This window comes from Patiria miniata, unplaced genomic scaffold (genome assembly GCF_015706575.1).
Source record: "Patiria miniata isolate m_02_andy unplaced genomic scaffold, ASM1570657v1 HiC_scaffold_23, whole genome shotgun sequence".
Taxonomy (NCBI): domain Eukaryota; kingdom Metazoa; phylum Echinodermata; class Asteroidea; order Valvatida; family Asterinidae; genus Patiria; species Patiria miniata.
Window position 1 is genome coordinate 9,250,826 of NW_024037062.1, and position 17,475 is coordinate 9,268,300.

Consider the following 17,475-nt stretch of genomic DNA (forward strand, 5'->3'; position numbering starts at 1 on the left):
CATACTTGGTTGAAAGATAGTAAGGGGACTAAACTCCCTGTGAAATTATTCTTTCTGGCAAGCTGTCATTTTGAAGAAATCAGCAAAAGAAGGCCTTTCCAACGGTGCTTCTTAAGACGCACCGTAGGAAATTTAAATTAGTAGTTCGTTTTGTTATTCAGCGAAGCGCGCGCAAGCTTGGCACGACGCACACGCAGTTGCTATAATTCGTCGGATCAGTGTGTGACATCGCGTAGCTGCAATCGGCTCAGTGAGAACGTGTCTCGGACGCTGAATTCAGGCCCAATTTAAAACATGATTCAGCAACTTTTGATTTGAAATCGAGATCCTAGAATGTTGTTTTTCTTGAAATATACAGCTGAAGCTGAGCTGAAACTTCATCAGGTTAGTTGTTCAGCACCCTTCTTTAGATTTTGAGCACTTTTGTTGCTTCAAACGAACCAAATGCGGAAATTACAAATGATGGACTATACTTTTAATAAGCACAATCTCTTGTTTACGCACGGAAACCATAGATAGTTCATTTTCTCCACAACACAATCCAACAACAGGTGAACAACAGTGGTCACCCCTCCAAGGACCACATTCAAGAAATAACGGAGGATTTTTCAGGATTGAAGCTGTATGCTATTTTTACATGGAGGCCGTTGGAGGATTTTGCAGGATTGAGGTTGCATCCTAGCAAAAATGCCCAGGGAGTTAGGTTAAAGGTGGATCAGGCGCATTATAAATTTTCTATGTAATTATCATTATTATTATAAGTTGCTATATAAACATATAACGTTGCTGAATACATGTAACATACTAGTACGGTTGCTATGCAACAAAGTACAACCGTTGCTAGGCTCGCTAAATTCCTGCCAACATTCATTAACGAAATGACGTGTTAACTCTCGGTAGATGACGAAAGTCTGAAAAGCACTTTTCGTCGTCACTTGTTTTCAGGGCAAAAAAAAATGTTCGCGAATGTGACAAACCGCACAAGCCCACGACAGCAAAAAATGTAGAGTAACAAAACGTAAACTGATTTCTTGAATGATTTTTGAAGAGGGGTTTGAGTTCAAGAATATTTTTAACTTTACAATTAGAAAAATTTGAAGGGGTTTTAGCCTTTGTGATATCACAGCCACAGACTTCAAACTGGCATAATGTTGCAAAGGAGACGTCTGTCTACAAAAATTAAAGTGTCATTGTAAAGAAGGAAGAACTCCACTTAAAGGGAATGTACAACATTTGCTTAAACCAAATATTGTTACGCTGACTTGTTTCACGTTTTGGGTTCGTAGATGCTGGAAAAAACCAAGAAAACCAATTATATTCTTGTAGCCTGGTTCCCTGACCCCACTTAAGATGAAACGGAGCAAATTATAGACTTTCGGGAATTGTAAGATCAGAGAATCAGTCTAGCAGGCTTGTCGTCTTCACAAGTGTTTAATCAGTTGCAAAGAAAATGCAGACGAACTAAATATGAATATTTAGGACCAATTTTTTAGGAAAAAAAGCCAGTTTTCTCCAATGCTGGTCGGCCGACCAGTGTTGGAAAAATACAGTTTTTCTTGAAAATGTGAGCACACCAGGAGCCACAACTTTGCAGGATGCTTTAGACTGTTATTCCCTAACAATCCAGTAAGATATTTCGTGATAATTTGATCATTTCATTTTTTTTGATGTTTGCAAATGTTGTATCTTCCCTTTAAAGTTTATCTAAACAAATCCCGGCTTCTTGAACAGGTTCCAAGAAAACATCATACATTTATAGTCATGTTTCAATTCATGTCATCTACATATATCTTCCATTCATACGAAAGCTGATCACGTCTTTAAATGATTCCTCCGTATTTCGGTTGCTGATTTTTCCATGAAACCCAGATCTAAAACCACTTAACCAATTAGCATCTGTATTACGTTGTATTTTAGATTGTATTTGATCCCTGATGAATTCGTACAGAAACAATGTATGGGGTGAGTATACAAAAAATGTCCCCTTGGATGTTTCCTCCTCTCCCACAAAAACGGGACAGGTTACAAGTTTTTCTCTTTAGCCAACATCCGATCTGGGTATTGACCACATCATTAAAGCTATAGTCCATCATTTGCAGCTATCCAAAAAGTAACTGGCGTAATTATTGTTGAAAAACATACTTGGTTGAAAGATAGTAAGGGGACTAAACTCCCTGTAAAAAATTATCCTTTCTGGCAAGCTCTCATTTTGAAGTAATCAACAAAAGAAGGCCTTTCCAACGGCGCTTCTTAAGACGCACCGTAGGAAACTTAAATTAGTAGTTCGTTTTGTTATTCGGCGAAGCGCGCGCAAGCATTGGCACAACGCACGCGCAGGTCGCGTAGCTGCAATCGGCTCAGTGAGAACGTGTCTCGTCAGACGCTGAATTCAGGCCCAATTCAAAACATGATTCAGCAACTTTTGATTTGAAATTGAGATCCTAGAATGCTGTTTTTCTCAGAATATACAGCTGAAGCTGAGCTGAAACTTCATCAGGTTAGTTGTTCAGCACCCTTCTTTAGATTTTGAGCACTTTTGTTGCTTCAAACAAACAAAACGCACAAATGATGGACTGTGCCTTTGAGAACAAAATGTAAAACATGAAATTTTCTAAAATCTGGCCGAATGCACACCTTTAAATCAGACTCTGAGAGAGTGGCTAGAGTTCACGGTTATCGGACCATCGGCGATTCCTCACTCCCTAGGGAACCGAGGTGGGCGATGCTACAATTATCGCACTCAAGGCTTTATCAAAATCTCACTCAGAAGGCGACGCTTCCCTGTAAAATTACGACAGTGCATTACACACCAGGCATTGAAGAAATGCCTTAATTATGCGCAGATTTTGATGACATCTGCGGCCCGAGGAAGCAACCTAATTGCTTAATTTAATCAGCGCTTATCTCGGCACGAGTAGGGCAGCCACATTTTGCCCGGAGCAAAACACAAACGCTGATTAATTTGTTCTCCCCGTGATTTTCAAACAAATCAAAGCTGATTGAATACAGACAGCGTGATTTCTACTATTTTTGACATCTGCAACCCTTTTAAAAAAAAAATTAAATTCATTTGTAGGTTATTTTTTCATCTTTTAAATAAATTAATGCACAAAAGATCAACCTGAATTTTTTTATCAGACCAGGAATAATTTAAAAATCTGTAAATTTATTAAATATTATATCAAGTAACCCTCCTTTTGTTTGATCAGTCACAGACAGTCAAAAATTCAATCCTGTTCCCCTGCCATGCCTTTTACACAGGCTAGTCACCAACAGTCAGATCATATTTCTTGTCGGCACTGTGACAGTCAAATTCTTTCAACAGACAAAAGCAGGTGACTGGTAGGCACAGCTGGCTTATCAATCACCCACAGTCAAAGCAAAGCTATATCAGGTTTCATAACAATCACAGCCAGTCAATCATACTTTATGAAGGCAGGGAGCACTCAACTGTTAAAAACAGTCACTTGATTTATTTTGACAGCTGGGCTGGCCTTGTTGAAATTGCCAGCCAGAGGGGGAGGGTTTTAATAAACATGAGCGGACATTTTCTTCCAAAGGCTAATTCAAAACTCATAGGTGAATAAGTTTTTCTATTTTTTGTGTAAAAATAGCAATTAAAACTAAAATCAATTCTTTGGACAGAAACATACTACAGACAGTAATAGCCAAAATTGTCTCAAGTCATCTGAAACCCCTATCCAAAGATTACTGTCACCAAGTTTGGTTGAGAGTGAAGTCTGTACGGCTTTTGTACGGCTATTTGCATATCTGCGTTTGTATTCCATACCGGTGCGTCATCGAAGCCGATACACCCCAAACCGAAACACACGATCAGCAAATGAGCGTTTCATTTTGCTCTACGCAAACGGCGCAACGTGTGCGCGTCCCTCCGCTGCAGATGCTTTTCGCCGCGACGTTTTTTTGAACCGTCTGGACGCGCTTAAGTTGTTTGCGTATCTTCTACTTGCGCGTTGCATTTAGAGTAAACATTTAAAATTCAATTCTATTTATTTTGATTGTGTTCTACAAACACACACATAAATTCAAAATGTCTGCACCCAAAGCGTCTCCACGAGCAAGAATGAGGAGTTAGCGCTCTAGTAATTTAATATAGCTCTATGGTTGAGATTGAAGTCCGACTTTTCATATGACAGCACTAAACAGTTAACTTAACCAAAATGGAACACACGGACACACAGACAGAAGGAATAAACTATCGCAAGGTCCCCCTTTCTCAGCTTAAAAGCCAGGGGGATAAAACAAAAAAAAATCAGAAAGATGTTTTTTCCATACCTCTTGTTTGACTTGTATGCCGTCCGGTAACGCCCTGCACAGCTGCTGAACAACTGGAAACTCGGCCTTCTCCAGATTGGGATTCTCCTGGCTGAAGGGCTTGGTGTCCTCACTGTAAAATGGACGACAAAAGGACACAAGATGTCACATGATATATATGGATACAACTTGGCTCTGTCCGAGTACAGTAGGTATTGCAGAATTAGAAATGTGTAACGGTGAAACGACGAATTTTATTTTTTTTACAAACGACTCATTCATCTATCCTATTTTTAATTTTTAAAGTAAGAGTGGGCCATTTGCAGCTATCCAAAAAATAACCGACCAAATTATTGTGAAAAAAGCCTTCTTGGTTTAAAGATAGTAATGACACTAAACTCCCTGTGAAATTATTCCTTCTAGCATGCTGTCATTATGAAGAAAACACTAAAATAAGGTCGTTTCCGAAGATGTGTCAAGTGACACATTTTTGGAAATTTCTGTTTGTTGTTGGGCGAATCCGTGAATGGGTGCAAGCGTTGACATGAAATACACGCGCGCTTACGTTTAGGGGAGAATGCAGAATTAAAACAGGTGGTAGCTCGAGGTTTACCTTGAATACATGTAATATGGTTTGGTTCGCGTGGATAGTATTAAAATAATGAATGTTTATGAGTACAATGGTAAGAATAATTTCATGAGGTGACAGATGGACTGTTCCATTGCATGAGGCGAAAGCCGAATGGAATGGAACCTTCCATCTGTCACCGAATGAAAGATGGGGATTTATTCAGGCGTTGTATACTCGATTTTAGCTGCCTCGGTATTGGAAGCTGACAAACGGACCTAATATCGACTATCCCCCTAAGACCATGTAACATTTGTTTATTTGAGTACGAGTACAAGTACTACAACACTATGACTTACTAGGCCTCCTCTGGAAAGCCATGTTTATGTCCCAGGACCAACATGCCAAGGACCATGGCAAAAGTCGTCCGGCTAGCTCCCATGTGACCCACGAAGACCAAGCCTGGTGTGGAGGTGTCTTGATGGTCGAAGAGAGTTGGTACATCCTGAGAAAAACGAACAGACGAGGCGAGCCTAGCAAAGCTGGTCCCAGAGTGCAAGTCATTTTATTCCACTGATTCAGAACGGTGATTCACTGGAAGTCTGTTCATGGGCAATTCCACGGTTACTCACGTTACATTTTTTGATGTACTTTTGAGTTTCCTTGGGCTGTAATTACCTTACTGAAAAAGTTTAATAACTGGTATCCCCATGGTAGATAGAGTAGACCTAGACCTACCTAAGCATCAAAGATGACATCCAGAAAAATGTGTTATGTGTGATAAACAAGACGCACAAAATCGGTTACTCACGTTACATTTTCGTAATGTGAGTAACCGTGGAATTGCCCTCATGCATCATGGTCTACACAATGGGCAAAATTTAGACCTTTCACTGGTATTATGGGGGAATCCAATACAACAGCACTGCCCGACTCGGTAGCGACAGTCCGGCAGTTCCACTGCACGGTGTCGGACGTACATGTACACTTTTGGCAATTCAACAATGTGCATATAATTATACTTACAATCATAAAGTGGATTTTAAATCTGATCAAACATGTCAGTACAATGATTGAAAAAAACTTTTTCAAACCAACTTTTTTGGCTGTGGTAGGAATCGGCTCGAAACACCATGGTGTCCGGACGTACTTGGACAAATTGATTTTTTTTTTGCTGCTCATTAATTAATTTTTCAGTTACAAGTAACAGCTGAACTGTTGAACACTGTAAGAAATAAACTAGGTTTCAATAAAACACAGATGATAAGCTTCACAATGATGTGTATGTTTTATTTGTTTCAACATTTTGCTGTATATGACATAAAACTGCAACGGTATTGAACAAATTTTGAAAACTCGTACAGCCTATTTCACACACTAAAACACGTCAAAATGTTAACCCTCAAAGATTAAAAAAACAAAAAAAAACCAAGAAATATAAACTAGAGAGTAATGAAGAACACAAACGAAATTACCTTCAATACATTGAAGAACGTATCGATGACTTGTTCGTCTGGTGCCCCGTTCGACCTCATAGGCATGCGCAGGTATCGGGCATTAGTCTGGGAGACGGTGTGAATGGCGTACATCTCTTGGATCGTCTTGAGATGCTCCTCGTAGACGATGTAGTATTTGTGGGGCTCGTCCACAAACTGGTCGATGTCCTCGTAGAACCAGAACTCGTTCTCTTCGTTGCGGAGGGCGTTCCGAAGAATCTGGAGAATTCATTGAAAAAAGAATGTGACGGACTTGTGATGACTTGTGATTGACTTGTGATGACTTGTGATTGACTTGTGATGAGTTGTGATTGCCTTGTGATGGCTTGTGGTTGACTTGTGATGGCGAGTGAATGACATGTGATGACTGTTGATGACTTGTGATGGCTTGTGATTGACTTGTGATGCTTGTGATTGACTTGTGATGTCTTGTGATGACTTGTGGTTGACTTGTGATGGCTTGTGAATGACTTGTGATTGACTTGTGAATGACTTGTGATTGACTTGGGATTGGCTTGTGAAAGACTTGTGATTGACCTGTGATGAATTGTGATTGACTTGTGATGTCTTATGATGACTTGTGAATGACTTGTGATGGCTTGTGCTGACTTGTGATGACTTGTGAATGACTTGTGATTGACTTGTGATGGCTTGTGATTGACTTGTGACGACTTGTGATGACTCGTGATGACTTGTGATGACTTGTGATGCCTTCTGATGACTTCTTACTGACTTGATAAAACTCTGATTTGTACAAATAAAGCGTACTTCAAAATAGATCATACATAATATTGTTCATATACTGGAATTCAGGTAGGGGCAGTGGTTGAGGGTCGGGTGATGGGTGAATGGGGGTCGGGGAGTGAGGGTCGGGGTGGGGAGTTAGGGTGGGGGTATGGGGGTGGGGGTAGACCCACCTCTTTCCGCATAGCAACTTCATTGTTACTGATATCTAGCGACGTGGCCAGTCTGGTGTAGATGTTTTCGCACAGCTTTTCCCGCGCTCTCGGCGTGTATGACACAAAGTCTTCGTTTTTCTTAAGGAAAAGGACGGGCTCCTCTCGTATGCAGCACACAATGAGTTCCTTTTGGAGACAAACATTACAATTTCATTACTTGGACTTATAAATAACAAAAACCCATTATTAATTGTCTTGTTAACTGTAAGGCAAATAAACTGGTTTAAATTAGGGTACATACAAGTCTTTGGGAATTTTAAAAGTATACAAACAGTGGAGAATATACCGTAGAGAGACTACCAGACGTGTGTGGAATTACTTAATTTGCGTCAAATATGTTGGACAAAACTCGTTTTGAATCAGAATTTTATAACTTATATCTAAAGATACGACTATATAACTAAAAAATAAATTTGATTAAAATAAATCTGATTTAAATTAAAACAATCTGATTTTCAATTTTCTTTTTCAATAATCATGAAAAAAATTCTAATCAATATAATTTAAATTATTTTCTAATTGAAAAAAAAAAAATCCATGAATTTTAAAAACCTTGCCCAATACTTACTGAACATCCTTCTTGACCAAGTGTATCCATGACCTTGGCCAGGCCCAGGCCTGTCGGCTGACCCATGCCGAACACTGCGAAACCGCCGCCTGCTCGCCTGAAGTTGGGGGCGCCGTGTTTTTCCGTCGTTTTCATCTTATCGATGCCCTTGAATTGATCGGCCACCATGAAGTATTTACCCTGAGTAAAACAGACGAACAAAACGTGTGACGGACATTTATGCGATTTTGCAGTTATAGCACAACCTGAACAGAACTAAGCAATTCCACGCGAAGGTGGACACAGCTGAAAAGTGGAAAATCCATAAAAACGACTTCATCCCCACTTGCCTCTCTCCACCCAGGAGTATAAATGGGTACCGGCATTAGCTGGGGAGTAACCTGCGATGGACTAGCATCCCATTCAGGGGGAATAGAAATTATTCTCAGTCGTTTCATGCTACTGAAACCGGAGATAAACGCCGGCCTGATTGGGCACATTGGCTCGTGACAGACTTTACTACATGCAAAAGTTAGCGAAATTCAGATCTAGAGGCATTTTCAATGAAGTTAATTGGTAAATTTCCTCAGAAGTTCATTTGGGAAATTGTAACAACAAATTTCCTGATGTTTATAAATTTCCAAGGCCCAAAAAATTCAGAATTGATAATAGTGGCGTGCATACGAAGTACGGGAATCGGGTACTCGATTAAAAAAACCCACGGGTATCTGGGTATCCGTTAAAGAAACCAACCACTACACCAACCGGCAGTATCCTGATGACGAGCAGAGCACATTGTTTGAAACGTTGAGTTAAACCAACTGGTTCTTCTCAGAGCCACACAACTCAACAAAAGATATCATTCACAACAAACCTCCCATTCATTTCTCTTTCTTTGTTTCATATTTTTTTAAAAATAATACGCAATTGGGCGATTCCACACAAATGGGCCAATTAAAAAAGTTTACGGATGTTGAATATAAAGGGTACAAACAGATGAGCTAGCCTTTTTTTAAAGTTTTTCCTATACCTTGCTAAAGTTGAAAGTGACTCGGACAAGAAAATACAAGAGATGATATAGGCCCTATCTTCTTTTATTTGAGAAAATAACAGGTCTTTTTGTCTGTGTTATACGTATGTAACATGGACAGACACACTGCAAAAAAAAGGGTGCTTAGGACAAATTCAGTTTCTAATAGGCACTTTCGTTTGACATTATCAACCCGTTTACAATGCTATCGAGCAAAAATATATAAGTTTTTGCACTGGCTTCAAAGTTAGGATGTGATTAGGGTTATGTGCGAACAGGGACAGACATTTTGTGACAAATGTCTAGTGTATTCGTACGTAAAATCCTGATCATAAAATATCAAATAATTCTTCACATTGACTCTGAGTTTGCTAGGTTTTGAATGACGGCATTCCCCCAGGGTACATCTTCTTAAATCAGACAAAATTAGGGTGTCATTCAATGTTATGCTTACTTTGTGACTTTATCTAAAATGTCTGTCCTTCATTACATACGTAACACTTTTTAAAACAATATCCACCATATTTTCAAAAGTACAAAACCTTTTATACTTTGCAGGTGAGGATATTTGTTCAAAGCTTGCAATGTCTACAGCAAAAACTGAGAGACCAAGATCCTAGTTTTATCATCAAAATTCAAAAGGTCTTCTCAAATGTCACACTTTTGGGCCAACTTTAGGGAATTGGCAACCTTGTAAGACTCACCTGAACGAGCACGTGTTCCGGGAGCCCGTCTCTTATACTCCCCATGGTCACCTCCTGTTTCTCGGCGAGTAGCGTGCACTGGAATTCCTCGAAGCAATCCTTGGTGATGATAATCGGCGCGACTTCGTTGCAGACCACATTGTGGCCTTTCCACTTGCCCCCGCCTTCGATTCCGAACGAATTCTTGCGGTTGTTGCGCATCATCTCGGGGGAGGGAGAGCGGGACGACGCGCTGCTCGCACCGGTCCCCATCCTTGCGGTTTGCACCACGCACTGACCTATAGTGAATGCGTTCCGGACTTCTTATATATATACTGTCCCGATCGGTAGACATGCACATTGGATTATGCTATCAGCTTACATGCGTTAATCCCACCTGCAAATACGACAAGATTAAAAAAAAAAAAAAAAAATTAAGATAAAAAAAGATTTAAGATTAAAAAATAAAAAATTCAGATTAAAAAATAAACTCAATTAAAGATTCACGAAGTACATGGGACAAACCCTTCCTTGAATTATACATTTGCGTGTATTTGGAGTTAATGCACTTATACATCATGCATATATGTTTGCAAAGCCTTTATAAATGGTTTTGAAAAAAAAAATTGACTGCGGAATTTATAGTGGTTAATTAGCATTCATGTGCATTCTGAGAATATTGTGGGCTGGAAATTTTAAGTCTTTTTCTTAATTTTGTTCTTGTGTCTTTGATATTAAATGTCTTTAGTAATGAACATTGTGAGTCCATCATTGGAGCGTGGTAGCCTAAAGAAAGAAATAAAAAAAAATCCTAAGATCTTTTCTGACAATTTCAAATTTCAGAATTTTTTTTCTCCAAACATTAGGGCGTCTTAAACCCGAGTAGTGAGTCAACGACTCGACCTGAGGACGACTCGAATCACAATTTTTGGTGACTAACTTGACTTGAGTCATCAGAGACAAATGACTAGACTTGACACAAGTCACTTCTCAACTCAACGATCTTAGCGAAAGACTCGACTCGAATTGAGTAAAAGGCTCATCGACACGCAAGTTCTTTTAAAAAAAAAAATGGAAAATGTACTTCACACCTCAAACCCATTGCAAAACGAATTAGACGTCACAATACAAAAACAATGCTGCGAAGTTTCGCTGGAGTTCAAATGCGTCAAACTCCTGCGGTTCTGCAGCGCGAAACACTTCATTTGCATTCACCTTCGCACCGAGTGTATAAAGCGTCCTTTAACATGGCTGGACACACGTCGACTGGAGTTTACACAAAATTTAATAGCGATTTGTTAGAATACTGTTTAAACAGAACTAAACCGCATTTCCTTGCAGAAGATATTGTTTTTAACCGAAGGCACAACTTCTTTTGAACTCGTATTGTTGCTACATTGTACCAGCTGCTGTTTTCAGCATACATGTACAATCAAATATTGACTTTTTAGAGTGATTTAAAAAACAAACGGGAAAAAAAACCTGGCATTCTCGCAACTCATCATCACGCCTGGCTACATTCTCACTTGAAAAGGGCAAACCAACAACATATCCAGCCATTTGACAACAAATGACAACTTCGTTTGCTATTACGAGTCTCTCGGCCGTCACCACGGCAACCGTGGCATAACCTTAATGGGCCAGACTACAGGTTGATGCGTGGCACACACTGCCGACTGCGGCGTTAGAGCAGCCAAAAACGGTGGAGGTTGTGTCCAGCAACGGAGTCAGAATTCGATTTACTCAAAGACTGAATCAAAGGTTGCTAAAATCAAAGTGCACAACTTTTCAAAATCTGACGATAAAGATTATACCGAATGTTATATTTCATTAGTATTTTTAATATTAAGATGCAAAATATTTCAAATTGAAAAACAAAATCTTTTGATACAAATTGGTTGGCTGATACCTAAATTGAAGTCTTTAACCTGTTTAGGATTAAACCCAATGCTATATTTTTCAATGGTCTTTTAATATTTTGATGCAAAATGTTTTCATTTGAAAAGCAAAAAAAAAATTGATAAAAAAAATATATTTTTGGTGATACTACAATGTAAGTCTTTAACACTAACCGTTCCAAATCCTACAAAATCCTCTTTGCAAAATGGAGGATTTTGCAGGAATGAGGCTATACGGCAAAAATGTGTGGCTGATTTTGGAGGATGCACTGTGTCAAGGTCTTGGGCCGGACCTCGTGTTGTTTATGCTTAGTCAGTCATACAAATGTAGCATAGATTTAGGCCTAGATTACATCCTCCGCACTGCTCCAGGATGTCACTAGCTCTGCCTCAACATATTGCTGGAGGATTTTGCATGCAGGATTGAGGCAGTGGTCACCCCTCCAAGGACCACATTCAAGAAATAACGGAGGATTTTGCAGAATTGAGGTTGTATGCAATTTTGACACGGCGGCAGTTGGAGGATTTTGCAGGATTGAGGTTGCATCCCAGCAAAAATGCCTAGGGAGTCTGAGTTAACCAGTTTCAAAAGAAACTTAAAAAAACCCAAGTATACAACAGTGGTTTAAAATGAAAATCAAGATTTCCCTGCAAGTTTTTGCGTGTTACTGGTTAATTAAAAAAACAATCCAACAAGTTAATTTAACAGAATACTCCTTAAGTAACGACTTCAAGTATAAAAAACGACAGACAAAAATAAACTTCAATGTTTCAAAATAAAATAAAATTTCAGTAAACACAATTTTTTTGGCCTACAATGAATGAGTACTGTGTAATTATGATTAGGCAAAAAAAATAAATAATAGTTCTGCTTCCGATTACATGGCATTTGAAAATTGGGTAGGTAGGTAGGGAATTTTAATTGTTTGCCAATTTTTTTGTGTACAATCATATGGAGGCATCTGCGTCTAATCAAGGGTAAAAGGTAGAAATTGATGGTTTTGGGTGTTTTTTCCCCATTATTTTTCCCATAAAAACTTAGGGTAGGGGCTGTCAGAATAGGGTAGGTAGAGAAACCGGAAGCAGAACTTTTTTTGGGGGGGGGGGGCCTTATTCTCTACCTGAGCAAAGGCCAAAAAGACTCCTTTTTATGTATTTTCTTCAGTAGAGTTATCTGAACATGCGATAATGAACTTACGTTGATACCCCCAACGGAACTCTTGCATGTACGAACAAACAAAAAAATCGTTAGACAGGAATACGCGTTACACAACTCACGGGAAATTATAATCACGGTGACTGGTCAATGGCCTACGCACTTTCCGAGTCACACAATGGTTTCTGAAACGTTGTCTGCTAGCGAGCTTCACCTAAGTCCAATCCATTCATTCCTTTCAATCATGTTAGAAATACGTACTTTTTTTTAAAGGAAAGTCAACCATTGCGGCTTTTCAATATGACATGGAAAAAAAAAATTGTGAATAGATTATTAAATTGCCGAGCCATTGAATACTGATTCTGACTTGCATTCAATTCTGACTTGCGTTCAATCCGGCATTCAACTCTTTAAACATGTAAAAAAAAAATCTGTACTTTTTTTTGTTTAAAGGAAAGTCAAACACTCTGGGCTTTTAAAAAGAGTATTTATAAAAAAAAAAATTAGAAATGAAATTATGATTTCATTTCCTGTCCATTAAAAATACGGCTTACGTCAAAAATGGGAAATTTGCAGATAATGTTGGGGCTATTATTTGATTTTACGGACATTTTCTTTGAAGACAGTGAAATAATGGCTTTCGACAATTAACAGTAAGTGGGAGCATTACATGTAGGTCCATATCGCCAATTTCTGAAAGCGAATTCCACGTCAAAATAAACTCTCACTAATGGTATTAAAAACCAGGGCAGTTCAACGGTGGCGGACATGCATTTTGTACAATTTGACAGTTTGCATAATAACTTCATGGAGTGGATTAAAATTCTGATAAAAACATCAGTTCTGATAAAACATCGGGGGAGTCAGGATGGTGTAGCAGTTCTTCCCTCGCCTTCTACCGCTGTGACCCGGGTTCGAATCCCGCCTGGGCCACATTGGGTTTTCAGACCCTGCCTGATTCCGTGGGTTTCCCCCAAGAATATCATTCTGGGGTTTTCCTCCCATACACCTCTAAAACTGTAATTTCTTCTCATTGTCGTCTCTCTACAGGTTTCTTCAGGCTTGCGAGCTACAGTACCTAGGGCACTTTTGAGAAAAACTTGGTTTCATTAAAACCAATGAAATGATTAATAATAATTATAATAATAATAGACCTTTCAAGGGTATTTTGGTGCTCTTTTGTTTTTATGCTAATGAGAATTTCCATATTCATGAGCAAAAGTGTGACGTCATCAGGCAGAAACCTCAATGTTACAGCTTTTTCAGCATGAACATTTGTCACAATTTGGGATATTTTGCTATCGTTAATTTTCTTTTCTTTGGTGATTCGTTGTTGTGTCAGTACATGGCAGTAAGCCAATGAGCAAATTTTTCCCACGAATGTTTTCAATGAGCAACTTTTGGGTCCACAATTTGAGCAGAAAAACCCCTAAACTGAACAGTGTCTTCCTGAAATGACATCACAGCAACATCGCCCTCATTTGTCAAGAAAAGCATGGACAATTTGAAATCTTTAATAAAGAAGTGCACTTTGCAATAAACTTAACCAAAAAGAGATGCCAAATGCCGGTAGTTTTCATACAAATAAGAAGAGTAGAAAGTTGCACAAAAAATGAGCCCAAGTAAAATTCACATCATGAGCCCTTTAAACAGTACGTGGTCATGTGTACACATCTCTTTTTGTACATGGCACATATGTAGACCTTCCTGCTATTTAAACAGTCACAGACAGTCAAACTTTCCATCCACTTCCCCTGCTATACTTTTAACACAGGATAGTCACCAGCAGTCAGATCATATGTCAAGCAAGCACTGTGACTAGTCAAACTCAGTCAACAGACCACGAACAGAAAAAGCAGGCGAGTTGTGGGCACAACTGGCTTATCAATGACCCGCAGCCAAAGCAAAGCTGTAACGAGTTACATGAACAGTCACGGCCAGTCAATCCTGCTTCATGTAGGCTGGGAGCTCTTAACTGTTAAAAACAGTCACTTCACTGATTTTGACTGAAAGGACTACTTAGCACTGGTTGAAAGGAAACCAACCTAAAGTCTTACCGTTCCCGAGAAAAGACGAAAATACCCGCTTGTTTACATCGGATATGACGGAGTACGAATACATTTTTCATGTCGTTCTCACACACGTTGTGCGTCTCGGGAACAGCGGTGACCAATCACCAATGTCAAAAAGTGGTTTCTTCAACATCCGCAAAAGGTGAACACTTTACGAATCAAATCACAACTAGCATCCAAACAGCTCGAATTTATGGGGTCGCAAAAGTGGACCCCGAAATTCGTTCTCGCACGCATAATACAGGAATAACTCAAAAACGCCCAGTTTTGAAAGGATAGTTGTGTGGATGTTTATATCCTACATTTAAATGTTATTTCCGATTAACATCATCTCGTTCAAAGCGTGTTTTGTACATATACAAGTAAAGCAATATCAGTGATAAACTGCAGGCTTCTTCAACAATACACATTGAGTAAATATGAGCATGTCATAAATGTAAAACAGTACACCTTTTAACTGCATTTTATGGTTGGCGCAGTATACTACATGTACATGTACTTGCACACGGTCTGCAAAATAAAAGAATACCACAGATGAATTTTCAACTAGCATACCACTCCTAATGTACATGTACACACTACACCTGAATAAACGTCTACTATAGAATCGTGATAGAACACGATTTCAACTCCTTTGAAAAAAATGGGGAACAAAATTAAGGGTGAAAGAGAGATGGGGGGGGGGGGCAATGGTCCAAAGTTCAGAATCTACTCTCCCAGACAACGCAAACATTCTTCCCGGGTTCGTGCGGAGAAAATGTTGCCGTGATTTCCTGCAACGAAGAAATGACATAATGGATGGTTCTGTTGCAGTAATGGAAGTAGTTACACAATCCGTGGGCTGATTACTTTGCATCGAAATTCAGGATGCAACTTAAATTTATCCTGCTCTTTGTCTTTTTCTTTTTGCTCTTCTGTGGCATTATTCTAAAAGTTATTATCAGTACATGTACTTTCGCACTATTAGCATGTACACTATCTACATGTAGGGTCATCGTAATAACACCATTCGGTTTGTGCCAAATTGCTGAAAAAAGGGAATATATCCTTTATTTCAATCCTTAACCCTAACCCACTAGGCCCTTTTTGCTAGAAACCATCCTCAATCCTCCAAAATCCTACAAAATTTTGCACTTATGTTCAAATGAAGGATACCCAGCGCCTCAATCCTTCAAAATTGTCAGACACTCCTGCCTCTCAAAATGCATTCATCCTTATTCCTCCAAAATCCTCCTCTTCTTCAAACACCATTCACCCTCAATCCTGCAAAATCCTCACGTTTCTCAAGCACCATTCATCCTCAATCCTCCAAAATCCTCATGTTTCTCAAACACCATTCACCCTCAATCCTCCAAAATCCTTATGTTTCTCAAGCACCATTCATCCTCAATCCTCCAAAATCCTCATGTTTCTCAAACACCATTCACCCTCAATCCTCCAAAATCCTTATGTTTCTCAAGCACCATTCATCCTCAATCCTCCAAAATCCTCATGTTTCTCAAACACCATTCACCCTCAATCCTCCAAAATCCTTATGTTTCTCAAGCACCATTCATCCTCAATCCTCCAAAATCCTCATGTTTCTCAAACACCATTCATCCTCAATCCTCCAAAATCCTTATGTTTCTCAAGCACCATTCATCCTCAATCCTCCAAAATCCTCCTTTTCTTCAAACGCCATTCATCCTCAATCCTCCAAAATCCTCATGTTTCTCAAGCACCATTCATCCTCAATCCTCAAAAACCCTCCAAAACCGCCTGGAGGACTTTTTGGAGGATTGAGGTGGGTTAGGATTAAACACAAATATGTTGTTCTTATTTTAGTGAAAAACTGAACAACAAAAAAAGGAACCTGTTTAAGCCAGAACAGGAACATGATACACAATATGAAATGATCAGACTTTGCATAAAAATTGCCAAAATTAACTTTCAAATTTGTCCCGATTTGTTTTCACAGCTAAAAAAAAAGAAGTACACATTTATACAACGTACTTTCTCATTCCCAAGAAGTGAGAATTCACTCATGTTCAAGTGAATTATGCGCTCAATTAAACTGAAACTAAGGCAGGGTTTTGGGTTAATTTTATTGAAAAGTGCCCATCTTTAAACATTTAAAATTCTTCACGCTTTTCCAGACAACTGAGGGCACTGTTGCTGTGATGTCGTTTCAGGAAGACACTGTTCAGTTTGGGGGTTTTCTGTTGAAATTGTGAACCCAAAAATTTGCTCATTGAAAACATTTGCGAGAAAAGGTTGCTCATTGGCTTACTGCCATGTACTGATACAACAACGAATCACCAATGAAAAGAAATTTTACGACAGCAAAATATTCAACATTCTGGCAGCTTTTGGTGGTAAAATAGCTGTAACATTGAGGTTTCTGCCGGAAATGACATCACACTTTTGCTCATGGTATGGAAATTGGCATTAACATAAAAACCAAAAAGGTACCAAAAAATCCTTCAAAACGGCAAAAGAAATTGAAAATCAGGTTAAAGGTGCAATTTCAAGGATTGCATTACAGAAATTACATTGCACCGGCCCTGTAAACATGTTAAAGTTGCATTCCTCGTGCTATTTTCGAGTTTCATCCCGAAAAATAGATTCCTTTTCAGAATTGCAATTTTTTCTAGCATTTACAATTTACTTATTCACTTTTGATGAGACATCAACCAAAAAAAATAACTAAACAAAAATCGGCCTAATTTTAAGTAAGATTTGAGGCTTTGCATGGTGGAGATACTAATTGAAAGGTTTGCGGAAACACCATGTGCGAATAATTTCTCAACTA

General features: G+C 38.9%; 1 protein-coding gene across 2 annotated transcripts in view; it reads right to left on the reverse strand.

Annotated features, from left to right (window-relative positions):
- The window catches only part of LOC119731070 (paladin-like), a 43,486-nt gene that overhangs the window by 15,171 nt on the left and 10,840 nt on the right, over window positions 1-17,475 (reverse strand). Inside the window, exons 1-6 of one of the 2 annotated variants that reach the window (XM_038204081.1) lie at window positions 9,580-9,831; window positions 7,867-8,046; window positions 7,257-7,424; window positions 6,319-6,558; window positions 5,203-5,348; window positions 4,297-4,408 (exon numbers count right to left, since the gene is read on the reverse strand). In XM_038204081.1, coding sequence (XP_038060009.1) covers window positions 4,297-4,408; window positions 5,203-5,348; window positions 6,319-6,558; window positions 7,257-7,424; window positions 7,867-8,046; window positions 9,580-9,831 — 1,098 coding nt within the window. Of the gene's footprint in view, window positions 1-4,296; window positions 4,409-5,202; window positions 5,349-6,318; window positions 6,559-7,256; window positions 7,425-7,866; window positions 8,047-9,579; window positions 9,956-17,475 lie in introns of those variants that run through there. The other variant, XM_038204080.1, reaches the window with a different exon arrangement.